Source organism: Heteronotia binoei, chromosome 1, assembly GCF_032191835.1.
Source record: "Heteronotia binoei isolate CCM8104 ecotype False Entrance Well chromosome 1, APGP_CSIRO_Hbin_v1, whole genome shotgun sequence".
Classification (NCBI taxonomy): domain Eukaryota; kingdom Metazoa; phylum Chordata; class Lepidosauria; order Squamata; family Gekkonidae; genus Heteronotia; species Heteronotia binoei.
In genome coordinates, this window is record NC_083223.1 from 282,593,291 (window position 1) to 282,616,690 (window position 23,400).

Consider the following 23,400-nt stretch of genomic DNA (forward strand, 5'->3'; position numbering starts at 1 on the left):
TTTGTGATGGTCAGTATTCAAAGCAGACTAGCTAGAAGTGTTCCCTCTAAGCTGAGTTACTGTGAGCTAGCTCACAATTTTTTAGCCTCCGGCTCACACACATTTTTGTCTTAGCTCAGGAAAAAGGGCCCTGGAGCAAACTGATTTATGCAGTCGCTCCCAACTTTAATGCCGCTAGCTCACAAAGTAAAATTTTTGCTCACAAGACTCTGCAGCTCAGAGGAAGTATTGCTAGCAAGTCTTTCAGACTGAAAAGCAAAATATAAAATACCTCTGATCTTTCAGTGAGGGCAAGAAACCTTGCCGACGAGCTAATACTTTTTTTTCTTTCCCTGTCTGTCCATCGCATGGGCGGCTCCATGTTCTGGTGTATTTGAGGGAGAAAAAATACGGTGAACATTTTGAAACATCTTATCCCTCTCCCCCCTTTTCTTGAATGAAAGCAGCCGCTGCCAGTCTGAGTAGACAAGACTGACTTTGATGGACCGAGGGTCTGATTTGGTATGGCAGCTTCATATGTTAATAGAGGGCGCAGCAGAAGAGCTGTTTGAGGAGGCACGGTGGCTCAGTGGTGGAGCATCTGCTTGGTAAGCAGGAGGTCCCAGGTTCAATCCCCGACATCTCCAACTAAAAAGTTTCCAGGCAAGTAGGTGTGGTAAACCTCCGCTTGAGAACCTGGAGAGCAGCTGCCAGTTAAGTGAGGGACGGTGGCTCAGTGGTAGAGCATCTGCTTGGTAAGCAGGAGGTCCCAGGTTCAATCCCCTGCATCTCCAACTAAAAAGGTTCTAGGCAAGTAGGCATTAAAAACCTCCGCTTGAGACCCTGGAGAGCCGCTGCCTGTCTGAGTAGACAAGACTGACTTTGATGGACTGAGGGTCTGATTCAGTATAAGGCAGCTTCAGATGTTCATGATCTTTGGACTTTGGCTGTTGTAGATTTTCCGGGCCGTGTGGTCTTTGTGTGATCTTTGGCCGTTGCTACTTCTCAGCCCTTCTCCACCTGATGGATTCATTGTGAGGATAACATGGAAGGTGCGATGGGGCAAAGCCTGGATTGGATCCTGAGCAGGCGCTCTGCTAAAGGCAGCATTTTCACCTCGTGTAAAGGGAAAGGACAGCAGAAAGAAAGGACTGCAGGAAAAGGGCACTGGGAATAAATGCAGGTGCCAGATGGCAAAGTAAATCTGCTTTCTTTGTCATGCATTCTAGCAAGAATGTACTTTTCAGGTGATTTTTTTGCAAGTCGTTTCGGGTTGGGCTGGCTTTGCATGTGTACCGCATCTCTGCCTTCATTCTGTCTTTTGCAGGCCGGTTTTTCCTTAATCACAGAACAGGCAGCTAAAATCCCCTGTATAAAAAGATGGTGCGGTCTCATTTGGAATACTGTGTGCAGTTCTGGTCATCGCACCTCAAAAAGGATATTATAGCATTGGGAAAAGTGCAGAAAAGGGCAACTAGAAGTATTTAAGGGTTGGAACACTTTCCCTATGAAGAAAGGTTGAAACGCTTGGGGCTCTTTAGCTTGGAGAAACGTCGACTGCGGGGTGACATGATAGAGGTTGACAAGATTATGCATGGGATGGAGAAAGTAGAGAAAGAAGTCCTTTTCTCCCTTTCTCACAATACAAGAACTCGTGGGCATTCGATGAAATTGCTGAGCAGTCGGGTTAAAACGGATAAAAGGAAGTCCTTCTTCACCCAAAGGGTGATAAACATGTGGAATTCACTGCCACAGGAGGTGGCGGTGGCTGCAAGCATAGACAGCTTCAAGAGAGGATTGGATAAAAATATGGAGCAGAGGTCCATCAGTGGCTATTAGACACACACACACACATATAGGCTGTGGCGGAACCGGCCCGATTCTGCCTTCAGACCCGGTCCCGTCAGCTCCCTGGTGAGTCGCCAACTCCTGGAGGGAGCTATTTCTCCTCCTGCCCCTTGGGCTCGCTGCCACCACCTGCTCAGTCCCGGGGTTCAGATTGAGAGGAACAGGACTCCCAATCCCCCTCTCCAGCTGTGAGGCCAGGCCTCCAGGTCCTCTGCCACCCTGCACTTGGGTTTCACAGAGACCTCAGCGCGTCTTTGGGGCACCCCTGGAGGATTGGCACCTTATCCAACTGCATGCCTTCCCCCTTCCCCGGGGCCCCCTTCTCAAAAACAGCGTGGTCTAAAGCGGTTTGGGGATCTATGTGGTACAGAGTTTGACTGCCAGCATTTTAAACAGAAAAAACATTTATTTAAAAGGGAAAAGGATAGGGAAAGAAAAACAAAACAAAAACAGTTGCATCTAAAAAAGTAGCACAGCACAGCACAGCACAGCAAACAGCATGACAAAGGAAAGTTGATTGTAAACGCATCCGGTTGGCCCTGATCTAAACATACTCTGCCCTTCTTGATGACTTACTTTGTCTTGCTGCCTGGAGGCCTCATTTCCTTGAGCAGGCCTCCCCCCACAGGCAGGAGCCTCCATTGCTCACCACATGCTCGCTCGAGCCCCAGTTCCAATCTGGCTTCTCTTCCTGCCTAACACATGCAAGGAACCACAGCACTTCCTGCCTCTCTAGGAGATTTTCCCCCTAGCGTTGTTGGTTTGGCTCTGGAAGGGGGGGGGGAGTGAGGGGAAGGCTACAAAGCCTGCTGAATGGATTTACTGATCCCTGCCTTTTTGGATGAAGCACCAACACTCTCAGATGGCGTTTCTCCACACGTCCCCCTCCTTAAATTCTGAGCCGGAGGGGTTGCCTCCTACAGAGGTGACCCCGTAGCAGAATCCAAACAAACAAGGAGAAACCCATTAACCAAAATATTACACAAACCTTCAGGTATTTCTCCAATAATACACAAAGTCCAGCACCCTAGGTGCCCATGTCCTTTCTGGACAAAACGTTGCATGGCTGCATGCAGAAGGAATGTCCAGTCTTTAAGATGTACTCCTCCATCTCCCAGGACCACCTCTGGAGTTTGGTGCTCTCCCTTCGTTGCTGCTGTTGCTGGGGTGAGTGGTCCATCAAAGGAGGAAATTCCTGGCCCCACATATGGGGTTGGAAACTGCCCAGTTCCCACACAGTTGCCTCTTCTTTATCCCTCATTGGTGGAATGTTCCCTCTGTCCACTCTGTCCTCCCAGAAAACTATCTCTGGGGCTCCAAACAATTGCTGTCCCAGCTTCTTTGTGTCTCCTTCCTTCCTACCTATATGCAACACCATGGACCTCGCAGAGAATGGCTGTGGTATATTCACCTGCACCACTGTAACTGCCTTTCCTGTCTTCTCCATAGCCACCACATAAGTAGCCTCGTCTAGGTCATCCACAATCACATGGGGTCCCTCCCCTTCCACTTTCCGTTCACCAGTATGAAGGGGCAGGAAAACCATCACCCTATCCCCTGTCTCAGCTTCTGAGAACTCCACTTTCTGGTCCCTTGCCACCTCACACAGTGTTTCCAGCCTAGGGTCACTTTGAACCTCAGACAGGAACATTTCTGGCTCCCCCAGACTTCCTATCATCTGTTCCTTCAAGCCACCCCTAGTCCCACTGTTTCCAGAACACTCAGCCAACGTTTGATCGGGGTTCTCCGCCCCCTCAGTTGGTTTTTCAGTGTCAGCCAACTGAGCTCCTGCCTGCCTGGAAGACTCCACAGTATCCTGCTGCCCTTGCGGAAATTGGCACCCCTCTTCCCATTGGGCACACCCTCCTGCAGGGTTTGAGACAGGCTGGTCCTCCCCCTCCCTGGTTGGTGGTGAGGTGGCTTCCCTAACGTTGCCTTCCTCCCCCCACCTTCCCCTGAGGGTTTGGCTTGGGTTCTCAGTCCCCTCGGTCGGTTTTTCAGCACTACCCAACTGGCCCCCTTCCTGCCTGGAAGGTCCCACAGCTTCCCAGGACTCCTGTCTGCCCTGCTTCACGACAACCTGTTCGGAGAGCGTCTCGGACGATCCCACTTCCTGATCCACAGCTACTTGGTGAACCGGTTCCAACCTAAGGCCGCTCCGGACCCCCTTCTGGAACCGCTCCCGTCCCCCCAAGCCTTCAGCTATGTGCTCCTCTGAGCCCACATTAGCCTTGCTGCTCTCAGAACCTCCTGTGAAATCCCCACTCTCCACCTTGGTCTCTTCAGCATGCACATCCTTTAGGCTAGACAGGTTCCTTTCCTTGCTAGGAACATCGACAGCCTCTTGCTGCCCTTGGGGAAAGCTACACCCCTCTTCCCCTTGGGAACACCCTCCTCCAGGGCTTGAGACAGGATGGTCCTCCCCCTCCTGGGTGACTGCCCTCTCTTCGTCCTCAGTAACCTGGGCTATTTCCCCCTCCCTGGTTGGTGGTGAGGTGGCTTCCTTAAAGTTGCCTTCCTCCTCCCACTTTCCCCTGGGGGTTTGGCTGCGGGGTACAGCCTTGATAGAGTACTGGCCAACCAACAAATCCCGGCCCAATAACACTGGAACTGTTTGTTCCTTCATTACCCCACATTCAGAATAGGATTTACCTTCTTGTGGAGCCAAACCCCTGAACTGCTTTCGGGAGTGGTCTGGCCCCAGTTTAAACCTTTTAAATACAGTGGCTTTATAGCCTGCAAAAGTTATCCCCCCATCTTCCCTAGGCATGCTGTAATAGATGGCTGAAAGCTCTCCAGTCAGGTTGCTACAGAGGTAAGACATATAGTCCTCCTCCGCAATCCCCCACTGTTTGGCTGCCCTCTCAAAGTTGGAGAGGTATATGGAGGGGTCTTCTCCCTCTTGGTACACTGCAAAGTCCTTGGGGGTGACTTGGATCTCTTTGCTTAGTTCAGCTTCCAGACGTAGCACCTCAAGCTCATGGCGACGTTGCTCTTCCAGCTCCCGTCTGCGGATCTCAGCTTGTCTCAGCTCCCTCTCTCTTTCCTCCTGTCTGCGGAGCTCAGCTCGTCTCAGCTCCCTCTCTCTTTGTCTTTCCTCCTGTCTGCGGAGCTCAGCTCGTCTCAGCTCCCTCTCTCTTTGTCTTTCCTCTCTCTCTCGTTCCTCCTGTCTGCGCTCTTGGTACGCCTTGGTACGTATTCTTGCCAGTTCCAACTGTAGCTGCAAGATTACTTCTGACTGGGTGGGGGCCACTTTTGCAGGGGCCCCTGCATGCTCAAGATGCTCCAACAGGAGGACTTGCATATCTACTACAGTCAGGTTGTCACACTCCAGTTCTTGCTTTGCGCACTCTTCCTGGAGCTGTGGCTTTGTCATCTTCAGGATTTCCAGTTTCTTAGCACGCTCCATCCTAACTAGCTAAACTTTCCCTACTCCAGTTGACCCGAAAAGAAAACAAAACCGCTGTTGCTTCCTCTGGGTGCTTGCACGTATCAAAAACCAAAAATGCCTGGCCAATCAAGTTCTCTGTTTGTTCTCATCCCACCGCTGCCACCAAGTGTGGCGGAACCGGCCCGATTGTGCCTTCAGACCCGGTCCCGTCTGCTCCCTATGGAGTCGCCAACTCCTGGAGGGAGCTATTTCTCCTCCTGCCCCTTGGGCGCGCTGCCACCACCTGCTCAGTCCCGGGGTTCAGATTGAGAGGAACAGGACTCCCAATCCCCCTCTCCAGCTGTGAGGCCAGGCCTCCAGGTCCTCTGCCACCCTGCACTTGGGTTTCACAGAGACCTCAGCGCGTCTTTGGGGCACCCCTGGAGGATTGGCACCTTATCCAACTGCATGCCTTCCCCCTTCCCCGGGGCCCCCTTCTCAAAAACAGCGTGGTCTAAAGCGGTTTGGGGATCTATGTGGTACAGAGTTTGACTGCCAGCATTTTAAACAGAAAAAACATTTATTTAAAAGGGAAAAGGATAGGGAAAGAAAAACAAAACAAAAACAGTTGCATCTAAAAAAGTAGCACAGCACAGCACAGCAAACAGCATGACAAAGGAAAGTTGATTGTAAACGCATCCGGTTGGCCCTGATCTAAACATACTCTGCCCTTCTTGATGACTTACTTTGTCTTGCTGCCTGGAGGCCTCATTTCCTTGAGCAGGCCTCCCCCCACAGGCAGGAGCCTCCATTGCTCACCACATGCTCGCTCGAGCCCCAGTTCCAATCTGGCTTCTCTTCCTGCCTAACACATGCAAGGAACCACAGCACTTCCTGCCTCTCTAGGAGATTTTCCCCCTAGCGTTGTTGGTTTGGCTCTGGAAGGGGGGGGGAGTGAGGGGAAGGCTACAAAGCCTGCTGAATGGATTTACTGATCCCTGCCTTTTTGGATGAAGCACCAACACTCTCAGATGGCGTTTCTCCACATAGGCCACTGTGTGACACAGAGCATTGTACTGAATGGGCTGCTGGCCTGATCCAACATGGCTTCTCTTATGTTCTTATGTGACACAGAGTGTTGGACTGGAGGGGCCACTGGCCTGATCCAACAGGGCTTCTCTTATGTTCTTGTGTGACACGGAGTGTTGGACTGGAGGGGCCGCTGGCCTGATCCAACAGGGCTTCTCTTATGTTCTTATGTGACACAGAGTGTTGGACTGGATGGGCCACTGGCCTGATCCAACAGGGCTTCTCTTATATTCTTATGTGACACAGAGTGTTGGACTGGATGGGCCATTGGCCTGATCCAACAGGGCTTCTCTTATGTTCTTATGTGACACAGAGTGTTGGACTGGATGGGCCACTGCCCTGATCCAACAGGGCTTCTCTTATGTTCTTGTGTGACACGGAGTGTTGGACTGGAGGGGCCACTGGCCTGATCCAACAGGGCTTCTCTTATGTTCTTATGTGACACAGAGTGTTGGACTGGATGGGCCATTGGCCTGATCCAACAGGGCTTCTCTTATGTTCTTATGTGACACAGAGTGTTGGACTGGATGGGCCACTGCCCTGATCCAACAGGGCTTCTCTTATGTTCTTGTGTGACACGGAGTGTTGGACTGGATGGGCCACTGCCCTGATCCAACAGGGCTTCTCTTATGTTCTTATGTGACACAGAGTGTTGGACTGGATGGGCCATTGGCCTGATCCAACAGGGCTTCTCTTATGTTCTTATGTGACACGGAGTGTTGGACTGGATGGGCCACTGGCCTGATCCAACAGGGCTTCTCTTATGTTCTTGTGTGACACGGAGTGTTGGACTGGAGGGGCCACTGGCCTGATCCAACAGGGCTTCTCTTATGTTCTTATGTGACAAAGTGTTGGACTGGGTGGGCTATTGGCCTGTTCTAACATGGCTTCTCTTATGTTCTTATGTTCTCTCCTCTCCCTGCTTCCCTAGATGCGACGATGACCAGCTCCCAAACGACAAAGAGAGGTTTGCCAGGTAAGAATTTCTGGGGCTCCACTCCTAAAAACTGGAAGGCCACACCCTGCGATGTCACCTGCCATTCACGCAAGCTTTAGAGGCGGAGCTTTTTCATTCCCATTCTAATTTTTATCATCCCGTTCAAGCCAGCTCTCTCACCCTCTCTTTCCTTCTCCATCCCTCGGAAAGGGTTTTCAATGCGTTTGAAATCCAGGCGTCGTCCTCGTGTGGCTTTGATTTGCCGTTAAACGCCGGCGTTTTCTGAAACAAACGTCATTCCAGAAACTCCTGTGCCTTTTAAAGGGAAAAAATTGCGTAATCAAGTTTTTATTTCTCACTTTTTTATTTCTCCCGCCCCCCAGAAAATGAACAAAGAGAAAAAAACCTTAAAATCCAGCAGCTCAGTAAGTTCTTGAAAAATGAAAAAAAAAAACCCTGAATACAAAACATGGCCAGCATACGCGTAAGCTTCTAGAAAGGATTTCCAGATATCTAAAAAATAAATCTGTATGCAGATGCTGTCTCTGTGTTGGACAGTATTGAAATTCTGATAGAGCTTAAGGTCCTCAGTCTCTTGATTTACTGGAGGTGGGCTTGTATCTTTCCCATTGTCGCACTGTGAGTTTTTTTAGCTGTAGGAAGGGTACGGAGGATCCATTTCCGTCGACCATCGGTTAGGCTCCAAGAGACGGGCAGAGAGTTTAAAAAGACACAAGAATCCTCAAAAACCAGTGAAGATTCCAGTACAAAACTGATGGCGAGTAGTCACTTCTTCCCAGGAAATCTGTAGGCCTGGACATGTGGAAAGAGTTGACGAAAGAGAACTCCACCACCCCGTCCCTAAATATTAGAAGCTTGCGCGTTTTTGCATTTTGTGGGCTCCAACAGGTATGTTTTGATGAGCTTTGAGCAGCAGGCAGGTTGGAACTGCTGTGGGCCAGCTTTGTATTTTGGTTTGGTTTCCCTGTTGCAATGCAAGTTACTCGAAAAGGAGAGACGCGTGATAGGCGGCCATTTTGTCACCTTCGTACAAGAACGCTGCCTCATGAGTTTTGCTTTATTCCGTTCCTCCTTGCTCCCCTCGGCTCCTAGTTCAGCTCCTGTGTTCTCTCTCTTCCCCATCCTGCAGGCTGTTGAGCGCCTTGGGACAGAGTAAACAATGGCAACACAGTGTGAACGGAAGTCTAAAGAACAACAGCGTCAGAAATACATGACAAATTTACAGAAGTCTATATGGTATCGTACGAAAGCATCCAAAATTCATTCCAAAGATAGAAATCACGTAGAGAGCATAAAGTCCCAAACAAAAACACAGTTTCCAAGGATGACGCCAGAAAATTCCAAAGAGTCTATAAGGAGTACTACTACTCGGAAGTAAATTCCAAACGGAGTCCTTCCGCTGATGTCGGCTTCTGAAAAAGTGCAGTCTCCTTTGGAATACTGTGTACAATTCTGGTCACTGCACCTCAAAAAGGATATTATAGCACTGGAAAAAGTCCAGAAAAGGGCAACTAGAATGATTCAAGGTTTGGAAGACTTTCCCTATGAAGAAAGGTTAAAACGCTTGGGGCTCTTTAGCTTGGAGAAATATTGACAGCGGGGTGACATGATAGAGGTTTACAAGATTATGCATGGGATGGAGAAAGCAGAGAAAGAAGTCCTTTTCTCCCTTTCTCACAATACAAGAACTCGTGGGCGTTCAATGAAATTGTTGAGCAGTCAGTTAAAATGGATAGGAAGCACTTCTTCACCCAAAGGGTGATTAACATGTGGAATTCACTGCCCCAGGAGGTGGTGGCGGCTACTAGCATAGCCAGCTTCAAGAGGGGGTTAGATAAAAATATGGAGCAGATATCCATCAGTGGCTATATATATATATTTGGCCACTTTGTGACACAGAGTGTTGGGATGGATAGGCCATTGGCCTGATCCAACATGGCTTCTCTTATGTTCTTAAGCCTTGCTTTCACGCAATCACCGTCCTAAATCACAAGCCAACTGACACCTGCTTCTCTCAAACGCCCATATTATATATTTCAAGTGATGGCTGTCAGTTGAAATATATAATATTGAAATATATTGGGACTTGGGACTCTTTAGCTTGGAGAAACGTCGACTGCGGGGTGACATGATAGAGGTTTACAAGATAATGCATGGGATGGAGAAAGTAGAGAAAGAAGTACTTTTCTCCCTTTCTCACAATACGAGAACTCGTGGGCATTCGATGAAATTGCTGAGCAGACAGGTTAAAACGGATAAAAGGAAGTACTTCTTCACCCAAAGGGTGATTAACATGTGGAATTCACTGCCACAGGAGGTGGTGGCGGCCACAAGTATAGCCACCTTCAAGAAGGGTTTAGATAAAAATATGGAGCACAGGTCCATCAGTGGCTATTAGCCACAGTGTATGTGGAGAGCCAGTTTGGTGTAGTGGTTAAGTGTGCGGACTCTTATCTGGGAGAACCGGGTTTGATTCCCCACTCCTCCACTTGCACCTGCTAGCATGGCCTTGGGTCAGCCATAGCTCTGGCAGAGGTTGTCCTTGAAAGGGCAGCTGCTGTGAGAGCCCTCTCCAGCCCCACCCACCTCACAGGGTGTCTGTTGTGGGGGAGGAAGGTAAAGGAGATTGTGAGCCGCTCTGAGACTCTTCGGAGTGGAGGGCGGGATATAAATCCAATATCTTCTTCTTCTATGTGTGTATATAAAATTTTTTGCCACTGTGTGACACAGAGTGTTGGACTTGATGGGCCGTTGGCCTGATCCAACATGGCTTCTCTTATGTTCTTATATAATATTGAAATATATAATATGGGCGTTTGAGAGAAGCCGGTCTGAGGACCGTGTCAGTTGGCTTGTGAAGAAGCTGCAAATGCAGCGGAACGCGATTTAAGCCGCTGATTGCGTGAAGCCGGTGATTTCTCCTTCGGAAGCCGACATCAGTGGAAGGACTCCGTTTGGAATTTACTTCCGAGTAGTAGTACTCCTTATAGACTTTTTGGAATTTTCTGGCGTCATCCTTGGGAACTGTGTTTTAGTTTGGGACTTTATGCTCTCTATGTGATTTATATCTTTGCAATGAATTTTGGATGCCTTTGCACAATATCATATAGACTTTTGTAAATTTGTCATAACTGTTATGTATTTCTGACACAGTTGGGGTTTTTTTGACTCCTGTAAGCGCCTCGGGGCAGAGATCACGTTGCTTTTGGTCACGCCTTCCGCTCCCGACTAGCTCCTGCTGCCCCACAGTTGCCCAGAAGTGCTAGCGGACTGGCAGCGGACAGCCGTGTTTCCCAGCTGGCTTGCCCACTACATCCCCTCCGCCTGTTTATTTTATTTTTATTTATTTATTTAGTAGGCTTGTAGTCCGCCTTTTCCCGTAAATGGGCTCAAGGCGGATCGCAACAATGAAAAAACCTACATATCAAAGTTAAAACACCAAATTAAAAATAACCGTAAAAACAATAAATAAAACGCACCACCGGCGGACAGGGCACAGCGTATCGATAGCCAGCTGTAGGCCCACCTTAAACGATGGTCATAACAATAAGATAGCGCTGTAATAAAGCACGAAGTCACCGCAAGGGAGGCCAAATGATGGAACAAGAGGACGCCCCCTGCCTTTTATTTTCCTTTCCCTTCCGTTACTTCCGGCCATGCTTTCCCTCCCTGTTTTTAGCTTAGTTCACCGCCTTTGTTTCTAGGTCTGACGATGAGCAGAGTTCAGCGGATAAAGAGAGACTGGCCAGGTAGGAGACCGGAGATCTCTCTTAAAAGCATGGCAAAGCGGAATTCGCAATCCTCTCCTCCCCCCTTTCCTCTTCTGTGACCTCCCCCCCCCACGCCCCCTTTCGATCGCAGCTCTCTCTTCCCTGCTTCCCTCCTTTGAATCCGCTGCAGTCGAGGACTTGAAACTGGACAGAGGCGGCCGCTCCTCGGTGGGTTTCACGTGGTGAGGGGTGCGGCCTTGGAGAAGGAAGGTGGAAGACGTAAGGGGGGGGGAGTAACAGGGCTGTGGAACTGGGGCGTGTGCCCGCCTTGGGCTTCGGAACTTTTCCTCGTTTCTCAGCACATATTCATGAGGGTAACCATGTTGGTCTGAGGCAACAGAACAAAGTTGGAGTCCAGGGGCAGTTTGGTGTAGCGGTGAAGTGCGTGGATTCTTATCTGGGCGTGATTCCCCACTCCTCCACTTGCAGCTGCTGGAATGGCCTGGGGTCAGCCAGAGCTCTGGCAGAGATGTCCTTGAAAGGGCAGCTTCTGGGAGAGCTCTCTCAGCCCCACCCACCTCACAGGGCGTCTGTTGTGGGGGGAGAAGATAGAGGAGATTGTGAGCCACTCTGAGACTCTGAGTGGAGGGCAGAATATAAATCCAATCTCCTCTTCTTCTTCGAGAGCCAGTTTGGTGTAGTGGTTAAGTGCGTGGACTCTTATCCGGGAGACCCGGGTTTGATTCCCCACTCCTCCACTGGCAGCTGCTGGAATGGCCTTGAGTCAGCCATAGCTCTCGCAGGAGTTGTCCTTGAAAGGTCATCTAGTCCAACCCCTGCATAATGCAGGAAATTCAAATACTCCCCCTATATTCACAGGATCTTCATTGCTGTCAGATGGCCATCTCGCCTCTGTTTAAGAAACCTCCAAGGAAGGAGAGCCCACCACCTCCCGAGGAGGAAGCCTGTTCCACTGAGGAACCGCTCTTAACAGTCATAGAATCCTAGAGTTGGAAGAGACCTCCAGGGTCATCTAGTCCAACCCCCTGCACAATGCAGAAAACTCACAAAGACCTCCCCCTAAATTCACAGGATCCGCATTGCTGTCAGGTGGCCATGCAGTCTCTGTTCTGTTGCTTCAGACCAGTTCACTGAATCTGCTCGCTCCGTTTTTGTTGTCGTAAGATGGTCGGCGCTTGGGGTTGGTAGTAGGCAGGCTCTGCCATTTCCAAGGCAGTAGGTCTCCGGTAGGAGGTTGAACTTCCTCAGTTTGCTGCTCCCCATCAAAACTAGTTTCCTGCTGGGGGATGACATACTAGATACTTGGTGGAGACATCAAGAGGAAGCTCTTCTGTGCTGGTAATGCTGCTGCGGTGCTGTTACGATACTGAAAGACATCTTTCAGGTGTCCAAGAACTAGCCTGATCTCAGAAACAAGTCCTTGAAGATGGTGATCCTGTCACCTCTCAGCTGCCTCCTCTCCATGCTAAACATGCCCAGCTCCTTCAGCCTTTCCTCATAGGACTCGGTCTCCAGACCCCTCACCATCTTCGTCGCCCTCCACTGGACCCGTTCCAGCTTGTCTAGATCCTTCTTAAGATGTGGTTCCCCAAAAATGTGGTGCCCAGCTCCACTCCCAAAGTCTTCAGGTATTTTCCAACCCAGGCCTGGCAAGCCCTTCAAGGACTTGAAGATGGTGATCCTATCACCTCTCAGCCGCCTCTTCTCCAGGCGAAACATCCCCAGCTCCTTCAACCTTTCCTCATAGGACTCGGTCTCCAGACCCCTCACCATCTTCGTCGCCTTCCGCTGGACCCGTTCCAGCTTGTCTAGATCCTTCTTAAAATGTGGTGCCCAAAACTGAACACTATCATAAAATCATAGAGTTGGAAGGAACCTCCAGGGTCATCTAGTCCAACCCCTTGCACAATGCAGGAAACTCACAAATACCTCCCCCTTAATTCACAGGATCTTTATTGGTGTCAGATGGCCATCTAGCCTCTGTTGAAAAACCTCCAAGGAGAGCCCACCACCTCCCGAGGAGGAAGCCTGTTCCACTGAGGAACCGCTCTTAACAGTCATAGAATCATAGAATTGGAAGAGACCTCCAGGGTCATCTAGTCCATCCCCCTGCACAAGGCAGGAAACTCACAAACACCTCCCCCTAAATCCACAGGATCCTCATTGCTGACAGATGGCCATCTAGCCTCTGCTTCCAAACCTCCAAGGAAGAAGAGCCCACCACCTCCCGAGGAGGAAGCCTGTTCCACTGAGGAACTGCTCTGACGGTCAGGAAGTTCTTCCTGATGTTGAGTCGGAAACACTTTTGATTTAATGTCAACCCACTGGTTCTGGTCCTACCTTCTGGGGCCACAGAAAACAATTCCACGCCATCCTCTCTAGGACAGCCCTTCAAGTACTTGAAGATGATGATCCCATCACCTCTCAGCCTCCTCCTTTCCAGTCGGTTTCAGCTGTCTTGGTTCCGTGTCCCTTTTCCGACCAGCCCCCCCCCCCCCCCCGCAATCCCGAGAGGAAACTTGTCACGCAGGGAAACGCAAGGTCTTGGGGCCTCCGTCTACCAGCCCCATCTAGACCTTTGCATTGAATCTCATTTGTTTTTTTAGCCTCTCCTTCCTCACTTTGCCATTCATCCAGTTCCATCTTCCATTTCACGGCTTCCCTTCTCACCCGTCTCATCCCACCGTCTCTCTGCGCGCTGTAACCTAATTGTTTTCCTCGTAGGAAACCTGGTGCAACCTCTCTCTTTTGGGGGGTGGGGTGGAGGAGCGCTCGGGTCCCGTCGCTGGTTCCCACCATTTGGTTGCGGCAGGGTCCAGGTGTTAGATGGATTTGTGCAGCGTGGAGTGCGACACCCTGCAATGAAAGCCAAGGGGGGTCGCACAGCGTTGGGGTGAAATTTTAACTTTTCAAGGGCACCTTTCAGCGAAAGTTGTCAGTAGGCTTTTTGACGCTCACAGGTGGCACCATGTTGGGGACCCCTGCTATATTTGGGGAGGAATGGTGGCTCAGTGGTAGAGCATCTGCTTGGTAAGCAGGAGGTCCCAGGTTCAATCCCCGGCATCTCCAACTCAAAAGGGTCCAGGCAAGTAGGCATGAGAAACCTCCGTTTGAGACCCTGAAGAGCCACTGAGTAGACAATACTGACTTTGATGGACCCAGGGTGGAGAGGGGCCATGGTTCAGTGGTAGAGCATCTGCTTGGTAAGCAGAAGGTCCCAGGTTCAATCCCCGGCATCTCCAACTCAAAAGGGTCCAGGCAAGTAGGCATGAAAAACCTCCGTTTGAGACCCTGAAGAGCCACTGAGTAGACAATACTGACTTTGATGGACCCAGGGTGGAGAGGGGCTATGGCTCAGTGGTAGAGCATCTGCTTGGTAAGCAGGAGGTCCCAGGTTCAATCCTCAGCATCTCCAATTCAAAAGGGTCCAGGTAAATAGGCGTGAAAAACCTCTGTTTGAGACCCTGGAGAGGCGCTGCCAGTCTGAGTACACAAGACTGACTTTGATGGACCGAGAAGGGTCTGATTCAGTAGAAGGCTAATTTTAGGGAAGGGACGGTGGCATCTCCAACTAAAAAGGGTCCAGTCAAATAGGCTCCTCTAAGCCGTGGAGAAATTCTACTTCGTTGTGAGCTGCTGCATCAATTAGTTTGCTCTGGGGCCATTTTTCCTGAGCTAAGACTCAAATGAGTGAGCCGGAGGCTAAAAAACGGTGAGGTAGCCTAGAGGGAACGTTACTTCTGAGCTTTGGGCCCTGGAAGCAGTCTACAGGGGATGGTCGGTTCTCTTAGCACCTTATGACTGAGCTTCCCAGAGGCCTCCGCCTGATCTAGAGATATGGTTGGCCTGAAGCCACAGGGCAGATCTTAGGGTGGGGGGAGATCTTTCCGTAGCTCTTGGGCACCTTAACTTAATGGAACCTCCAGGTTCAGGAGCACTGTAGCTCTGTGCTCCACAGCAGGGCCAAGACACCCTGTTCGGGCCCTGTGCAGGTGAGCTCCTGGCTGCAGCAGGAAAAGCCGACGGCTGGACTCGACGGACCTTTGGCCTGATCCAGCACAGCTGGTCTTTTGCTCCTAAAATTTTAAACAATAAATAAATCCCCTTTGGCTGAGATTCTCCTCCTTCCCCTCCTTCCTTTCCTCGTGGCATGCCCGGCATGAGTGTGATCGAAACTCCCTAACCCAAGTGCCTGACCTTCCTCTTCTTTTTCCTTCTCTTCTTTTTTCTTTGGTATCCCAAAAGGCAGAGTTGACCACGGATAGCTGATCTGTTTGGTTTTTGTAATCTGGTCTCTCTCTCTCCCTTTCCCTCCGTCTCGCTCTATCTCCCTCCCTCTCCGCCCCCTTTCTCTCCCTCTCTCCCCTTCTCTCTTCCTCTCTCCCTCTCCCCCCCGCTCTCCCCACTCTCCCCCTCTGCCTTTCCCCCTCCCTCCCTCTCTTCCTCTCCCCTCCCTCTCCGCCCCTCTCTCTCTCCTCTTCTCTCCCCTCTCCCCTGCTCTCCCTTTCTCTTCCCCTCTTCTCCTCCCTCTCCCTCTCCCTCTCTCCCTTCTCCCCTTCCCTCTCACCTCCCTCTCTCTCTCTTTCCCTCCCCCCCTGTCCCCCTCCCCTCCCTCTCTGCCCCTCCCTCTCTCCCCTTCTCCCTCTCTCCCCCACTCTCTTCCCCTCTCCCCCTCCCCTCCCTCTCCACCCCTCCCTCTCGCCCCTTCTCCCTCTCTCCCCCTCTCTCCCCTTCTCCCTCTCTCCCCCACTCTCCCCTCTCTCTTCCCCTCCCCTCCCTCTCCCCCCCCTCTCTCTGACCTCTTGCACAGGGAGAACCACAGTGAAATCGAGCGGCGTCGGCGGAACAAGATGACCGCCTACATAACCGAGCTTTCCGACATGGTGCCGACCTGCAGCGCGCTGGCTCGCAAGCCGGACAAGCTCACCATCCTGAGGATGGCCGTCTCGCACATGAAGTCCCTCCGGGGCACCGGGAACACCTCCACCGACGGCACCTACAAGCCCTCTTTCCTCACAGACCAGGTGGGGGGGGGCACAGGGCCGGTTCCCTACTCGTGCCTTTGTTGCAGAGGGCAGTTAGGGGGTTAGAGCACCTGCCCTAGGAGAAAAGCTGAAGAGTCCAGGACTTTTCTGTTTAGAAAAAAGATGACTAAGGAGGGGGGACATGAGAGACATTTGCAAAATGATGCATGGGGTGGAGAGAGTTGACAAAGGGGACTTTTCCCTCCCTTCCCCAAATACTAGAACTTGAGGGCATCCAGTGAAGCTGATGGAACTTGAGGGCATCGAAATTGCTGAGCAGTCAGGTTAAAACGGATAAAAGGAAGTCCTTCACGCAAAGGGTGATTAACATGTGGAATTCACTGCCACAGCGGCTACAAGCATAAGCAGCTTCAAGAGGGGATTGCATAAACATCTGGAGCAGAGGTCCATCAGTGGCTATTAGCCGCAGCCTATTGTTGGAACTCTCTATCTGGGGCAGTGATGCTCAGTCTTCTTGGTGCTTGGTGGGGGGGCACAGTGGGAGGGCTTCTGGCCCCACTGATGTACCTCCTGATGACACCTGGGTTTTTTGGCCCCTGTGTAACACAGAGTGTTAGACTGGATGGGCTATTGGCCTGATCCAACATGGCTTCTCTTATGTTCTTATGTCTGGGGCAGTGGTGCTCTGTATTCTTGGTGCTTGAGGGGCACAGTGGGAAGACTTCTTGTTTCCTGGCCCCATTAATGGACCTCCTGATGGCGCCTGCATTTTTTTGGACTGGATGGGCCTTGGCCTGATCCAACATGGCTTAAGAACATAAGAGAAGCCATGTTAGATCAGGCCAATGGCCCATCCAGTCCAACACGCTGTGTCACACAGTGGCAAAATTTATATATATATATATATATATTATACACACACACACACACACACACACACACACACACTGTGGCTAATAGCCACTGATGGACCTGTGCTCCATATTTTTATCTAAATCCCTCTTGAAGCTGGCTATGCTTGTGGCCGCCACCACCTCCTGTGGCAGTGAATTCCACATGTTCTCTTATGTTCTTATGGAGTAGTAGGTTCAGGAAGGACAAAAGGAAATACTTCTTTACACAGAGAGTGATTCAGATGTTTAATTCGCTGCTGGAAGCTGTAGTGACGGCCACAGCTCTAAAAGGTGGTCAGGTAGATTCATAGAGGATAAGTCATAGAATCGTGGAAAAGGAAGGGACCTCCAGAGTTTCTACTCCAACCCCCTTCACAGTGCAGGGGCTTCACAAATACCTCACCCCCGCAGCCACACACATGATCCCTGTTTCATGCCCAGAAGATGGCAAAAACCTCCAGAATCCCATGCCACACTGGCCTGTCTATCAGACGCTGCCAGCTATGAGGGGAACCTGAGGGGAACCTAATATTCAGAGACACTAATTCTCTGAATCTCAGAGCCAGGAGGCAACATCAGGAGAAGGCCTCAGGCTCTCTGCCCTATTATTGGCCCTCCAGAGGAACTGGCTGGCTATTGTGTGAAACAGGAGGCTGGACTAGATGGACCTTCACTGGTCTCACCCAGCAGGGCTCTTCTGATGTTCTTCTCAGGGGAAGGCCTCGGCCTCTCGTGTTGGTCCTCCAGAGGAACTCGTTGGCCACTGTGTGAGACAGGAGACTGGACTGGATGGACTCTTCCTGGTCTGAGCCAGCAGGGCTCTTCTGAGGTTCTTCTCAGGGGAAGGCCTCGGCCTCTCTGCCCTGTTGTTGGTCCTCCAGACAAACTGGTTGGCCACTGTATGAGACAGGATGGTCCCACACTGGTCTGATCCAGCAGGGCTCTTCTGATGTTTTATGAAGGCCTCGGCTCTCTGCCCTCCAGAGGAACTGGTTAGCCCCTGTGTGGGACAGGAGGCTCGACTAGATGGATCCTCCCTGGTCTGACGCAGCAGGGCTCTTCTGATGTTCTTTTGAGGGGGAGGCCTCGGCCTCTCTACCCTGTTGCTGGCCCTCCAGAAGAACTGGTTGGCCACTGTGTGAGACTGAAGGCTGAACTAGATGGATCCTCACTGATCTGATCCAGCAGGGCCAAAACCCAGGTGCCATCAGGAGGTCCACCAGTGGGGCCAGGACACTAGAAGCCCTCTCACTGTTCCCCACCATAAGCACCAAGACTATAGAGCATCACTGCCCCAGACAGGGTTCCTTCTATACCCACCATGGCACGTTAATTGTTCGACAGCTGTAGTGTCGAGTGGTGACCTGTGAATGGAGCTGTTGCGTCTCAAATTCAGCAAGGTGAGCACAGCCACAAAATGGCTGCCACAGGAGGCAGTGCGAGCCACACAATGGCCAATCAGAAGCCTTGCTGGACAAAGCTCAGCCCACTCTCTGGAAAACACTTTACAAACACCAGGAAACCTGTCAGTGGGTGATATGGTGCCTATGTGTCATGATCCTGGGCCTAGCGAGGCCTGCAGGCCCCTGGGAAGCCTGTTTAGGAGTTACTGGGAAAAGCCTACATCTCCCAGGATCCCCTCTGTCCCTCTGATTGGGTAGTGAGGGTTTTGGAGGGAAACAGGCCCAGAGAGGGGTGGGGCCTGAGGAGAGAATGTAAAGGCCCAGCCCAGGAAGTGGGTGTTCTTTCCTTGGAAGGCTGAGCTGGAAGTAGGCTGTGCTTGAAGAGCTTGAGCAGGGGAAAGTTCCCTCACCCAAGGGAAAGGGTGAGTCCTGGTTAGTAGTTTAGGGACTGTCCAGGACTTTTATTTTCCTTTCACCCTTTTACAGTTTCATGCGCCTTGTTCATTTATATTGCACTACAACAAACCTTTTTGTTGTTCCCTCTGCCTGGTCCTCATGCCTTTTATTTAGCCTAAGCTACCAGAGGCCTGAAGGGCTTGGGAGGGGACTGTGGGCCTTCTCAAGGGGAACCCTTAACCCAGAGTGGTGGCAGCAATTGGTTAATACCCCCCTGAATCGTGACACCGTGATATGGTGCCCTTTGTGTTTGTACCTCCTCCTTGGCAATGTACGACTGAGAGGGGGAACAGGAGGAGGTTCCGCAGGGTCCAGCAGGTGGAGAAGCTTCAGAGTCCTTTGCCAGCTCCGGAATGACGGTGACAACAGCCGGCAGCTCTCATCTGTTCCCTCTGCAGGAGCTCAAGCACCTGATCCTGGAGGCGGCCGACGGGTTCCTCTTCATCGTGTCCTGTGAGACCGGCCGGGTGGTCTACGTCTCTGATTCGGTGACGCCCGTCCTGAACCAGCCCCAGTCTGAGTGGTTTGGCCGCACGCTCTATGACCAGGTGCACCCCGACGACGTGGAGAAACTGCGGGAACAGCTTTCCACCTCGGAGAACGCGTTGACAGGTGAGCCGAGCCTTTTCTGGGCGCACCCGATGAGGTATGAGAGGAATATTTCCTAACTTAAAAGCCTTTCTTGGATGAGGGGCCCCTTGGTTTCTGGAACCGGTAAGAACATAAGAGAAGCCATGTTGGATCAGGCCAGTGGCCCATCCAGTCCAACACTATGTGTCACATAAGAGAAGCCATGTTGGATCAGGCCAGTGGCCCATCCAGTCCAACACTCTGTGTCACATAAGAACATAAGAGAAGCCCTGTTGGATCAGGCCAGTGGCCCATCCAGTCCAACACTCTGTGTCACATAAGAACAGAAGAGAAGCCCTGTTGGATCAGGCCAATGGCCCCTCCAGTCCAACATTCTGTGTCACATAAGAACATAAGAGAAGCCCTGTTGGATCAGGCCAATGGCCCATCCAGTCCAACACTCTGTGTCACATAAGAACATAAGAGAAGCCCTGTTGGATCAGGCCAATGGCCCATCCAGTCCAACACTCTGTGTCACATAAGAACATCAGAGAAGCCATGTTGGATCAGGCCAATGGCTCCTCCAGTCCAACACCCTATGTCACACATAAGAACAGAAGAAAGCCATGTTGGATCAGGCCAATGGCCCATCCAGTCCAACACTGTGTCACACCTAAGAACATAAGAGAAGCCATGTTGGATCAAGCCAATGTTCCCTCCAGTCCAACACTCTATGTCACACATAAGAACATCAGAGAAGCCATGTTCGATCAGGCCAATGGCCCATCCAGTCCAACACTCTATGTCACACCTAAGAACATAAGAGAAGCCATGTTGGATCAGGCCAATGACCCCTCCAGTCCAACACTTTATTTATTTATTTATTTATATTGGGATTTATACCCCGCCCTTCGCACCGAAGTGTCTCACATAAGAACATCAGAGAAGCCATGTTTGATCAGGCCAATGGCCCATCCAGTCCAACACTCTGTGTCACACAGTGGCCAAAAAACCCCCCAAGTGCCATCAGGAGGTCCATCAGTGGGGCCAGGACACTAGAAGCCCTCCCACTGTGCCCCCCAAGCACCAAGAATACAGAGCATCTCTCGCTCCAGAGAGTTCCAACAATGTCTTGTTGAAGCCTCTAGTGCCCACCAGCTAGCCACCAATAGCTTGATAATGGGCCCTTCGGCAAGCAAAAAAAACAGCCCCTAAAGCCTTGTTGAGCACCCCCCCCCCATGACATTCCGTAAAGTCTTGGAGAGCCAGTTTGGTGCCGTGGTGAAGTGTGCAGAACCTTAGCAGGGAGAACTAGGTTTGATTCCCCACTCCTCCACTTGCAGCTGCTGGAATGGCCTTGGGTCAGCCATAGCCATGGAGAGGGGCCATAGCTCAGGGGCAGAGCCTCTGCTTGGAATGCAGAAAGTCCCAGGTTCAATCCTTGGCATCTCCCAGTTAAAAAGGACCAGGCAGGAGGTGATGGAAAAGGCCTCAGCCTGCAACCCTGGGCAGCCTCTGCCAATCTGATGAGAAAAGACCGGTTTTGGTGGCCCTGGGGATATCGTCCAGTGCAAGGCCGGTTCACGCGTGGCGTTCAGGCTTTACCCAAGTGATTTTGTCCTCAGGTCGTATCCTTGATCTGAAAACTGGGACCGTGAAGAAGGAAGGGCAGCAGTCTATGAGGATGTGCATGGGATCCCGGAGGTCCTTCATATGCCGGATGAGGTAACAGATCCCGTTTCCAGATGCTTCCAGATGTCCCCAGTTTATCAGTGACATTCTCAGGTTGTTTTCGTGTTCAGAAACACACAGGAGAACTTGGTTGCGTAAGCCCAGTATCTCTCTCTCTCTCTCTGTCTGTCTTCATCATCATCATCATAATCTAAGAACATAAGAGAAGCCATGTTGAATCAGGCCAATGGCCCATCCAGTTCAACACTCTGTGTCACATAAGAACATAAGAGAAGCCCTGTTGGATCAGGCCAGTGGCCCCTCCAGTCCATCACTCTGTGTCTCATAAGAACATAAGAGAAGCCATGTTGGATCAGGCCAGTGGCCCCTCCAGTCCAACACTCCGTGTCACATAAGAGAAGCCCTGTTGGATCAGGCCAGTGGCCCCTCCAGTCCAACACTCTGTGTCACATAAGAACATAAGAGAAGCCATGTTGGATCAGGCCAATGGCCCATCCAGTCCAACACTCTGTGTCACATAAGAACAGAAGAGAAGCCCTGTTGGATCAGGCCAGTGGCCCCTCCAGTCCAACACTCTGTGTCACATAAGAACAGAAGAGAAGCCATGTTGGATCAGGCCAATGGCCCATCCAGTCCAACACTCTGTCTCACAGAAGAACAGAAGAGAAGCCATGTTGGATCAGGCCAATGGCCCCTCCAGTCCAACACTTTGTGTCACATAAGAACATAAGAGAAGCCTTGTTGGATCAGGCCAATGGCCCATCCAGTCCAACACTCTGGGTCACATAAGAACATAAGAGAAGCCCTGTTGGATCAGGCCAGTGGCCCCTCCAGTCCAACACTCTGTGTCACATAAGAACATAAGAGAAGCCCTGTTGGATCAGGCCAATGATCCATCCAATCCAACACGCTGTGTCACATAAGAACATAAGAAAAGCCCTGTTGGATCAGGCCAGTGGCCCATCCAGTTCAACACTCTGTGTCTCATAAGAACATAAGAGAAGCCATGTTGAATCAGGCCAGTGGCCCCTCCAGTCCAACACTCTGGGTCACATAAGAACATAGGAGTAGTCATGTTGAATCAGGCCAATGGCCCATCCAGTTCAACACTCTGTGTCTCATAAGAACATAAGAGAAGCCATGTTGAATCAGGCCAATGGCCCATCTAGTCCAACACTCTGTGTCTCATAAGAACATAAGAGAAGCCCTGTTGGATCAGGCCAGTGGCCCCTCCAGTCCAACACTCTGTGTCACACAGTGGCCAGAAAAAACCCCAAGTGCCATCAGGAGGTTCACAAGTGGGTCTAGAAGCCCTTCTACTTTGCCCCACCCCAAGCACCAAGAATACAGAGCATCACTGCCCAGACAGTTCCAATAATATACTGTGGCTAATAGCCACTGATGGACCTCTGCTCCATATTTTTATCCAATCCCCCCTTGAAGCTGGCTATGCTTGTAGCCACCACCACGTCCTGTGGCAGTGAATTCCACATGTTAATCACCCTTTTGGATGAAGAAGGACTTCCTTTTATCCATTTTGACCCTACTGCTCAGCAATTTCATTGAATGCCCACAAGTTCTTGTATTGTGAGAAAGGGAGAAAAGGACTTTCTCTACTTTCTCCATCCCATGCATAATCTTGTAAATATCTCTCATGTCACCCCGCAGTCGACATTTCTCCAAGCTAAAGAGCCCCTAGCGTTTTAACCTTTCTTCATAGGGAGAGTGTTCCAACCCTTTAAGCATTCTAGTTGCCCTTTTCTGGACTTTTTCGAATGCTATAATATCCTTTTTGAGGTGCGGCGACCAGAACTGCACACAGTACTCCAAATGAGACTGCACCATCGATTTATACAGGGGTGTTATGATACTGGCTGATTTGTTTTTGGTTCCCTTCCTAATAATTCCCGGCATGGCGTCGGCCTTTTTGATTGCAACCGCACAGTGTCTTGACGTTTTCAATGAGTTATCTGTAGCGGGAACTCCTTTGCATATTAGGCTGCACCCCCCCCCCCCCGATGTAGCCAGTCCTCCCAAGAGCTCACAGTAGGCCCTGTAAGAAGAGCCCTCTAAGCTCTAAGAAGAGCCCGACGTTGGAGAAACATCGACTGCGGGGTGACATGATAGAGGTTTACAAGATTATGCATGGGATGGAGAAAGTAGAGAAAGAGGTACTTTTCTCCCTTTCTCACAATACAAGAACTCGTGGGCATTCGATGAAATTGCTGAGCAGAAAGGTTAAAACGGATAAAAGGAAGTACTTCTTCACCCAAAGGGTGATTAACATGTGGAATTCACTGCCACAGGAGGTGGTGGCAGCCACAAGTATAGCCACCTTCAAGAAGGGTTTAGATAAATATATGGAGCACAGGTCCATCAGTGGCTATTAGCCACAGTGTATGTGTGTATATAAAATTTTTTGCCAC

The 23,400-nt window shown here is 50.8% G+C and overlaps 1 protein-coding gene across 1 annotated transcript in view; it reads left to right on the forward strand.

Moving 5' to 3' along the window:
• Window positions 1-23,400, forward strand: part of ARNT (aryl hydrocarbon receptor nuclear translocator) — a 108,504-nt gene that overhangs the window by 39,514 nt on the left and 45,590 nt on the right. The window contains exons 4-8 of the mRNA XM_060256460.1: window positions 7,218-7,262; window positions 10,949-10,993; window positions 15,786-15,999; window positions 19,111-19,324; window positions 20,908-21,007. Coding sequence (XP_060112443.1) covers window positions 7,218-7,262; window positions 10,949-10,993; window positions 15,786-15,999; window positions 19,111-19,324; window positions 20,908-21,007 — 618 coding nt within the window. The remainder of the gene's footprint in view (window positions 1-7,217; window positions 7,263-10,948; window positions 10,994-15,785; window positions 16,000-19,110; window positions 19,325-20,907; window positions 21,008-23,400) is intronic.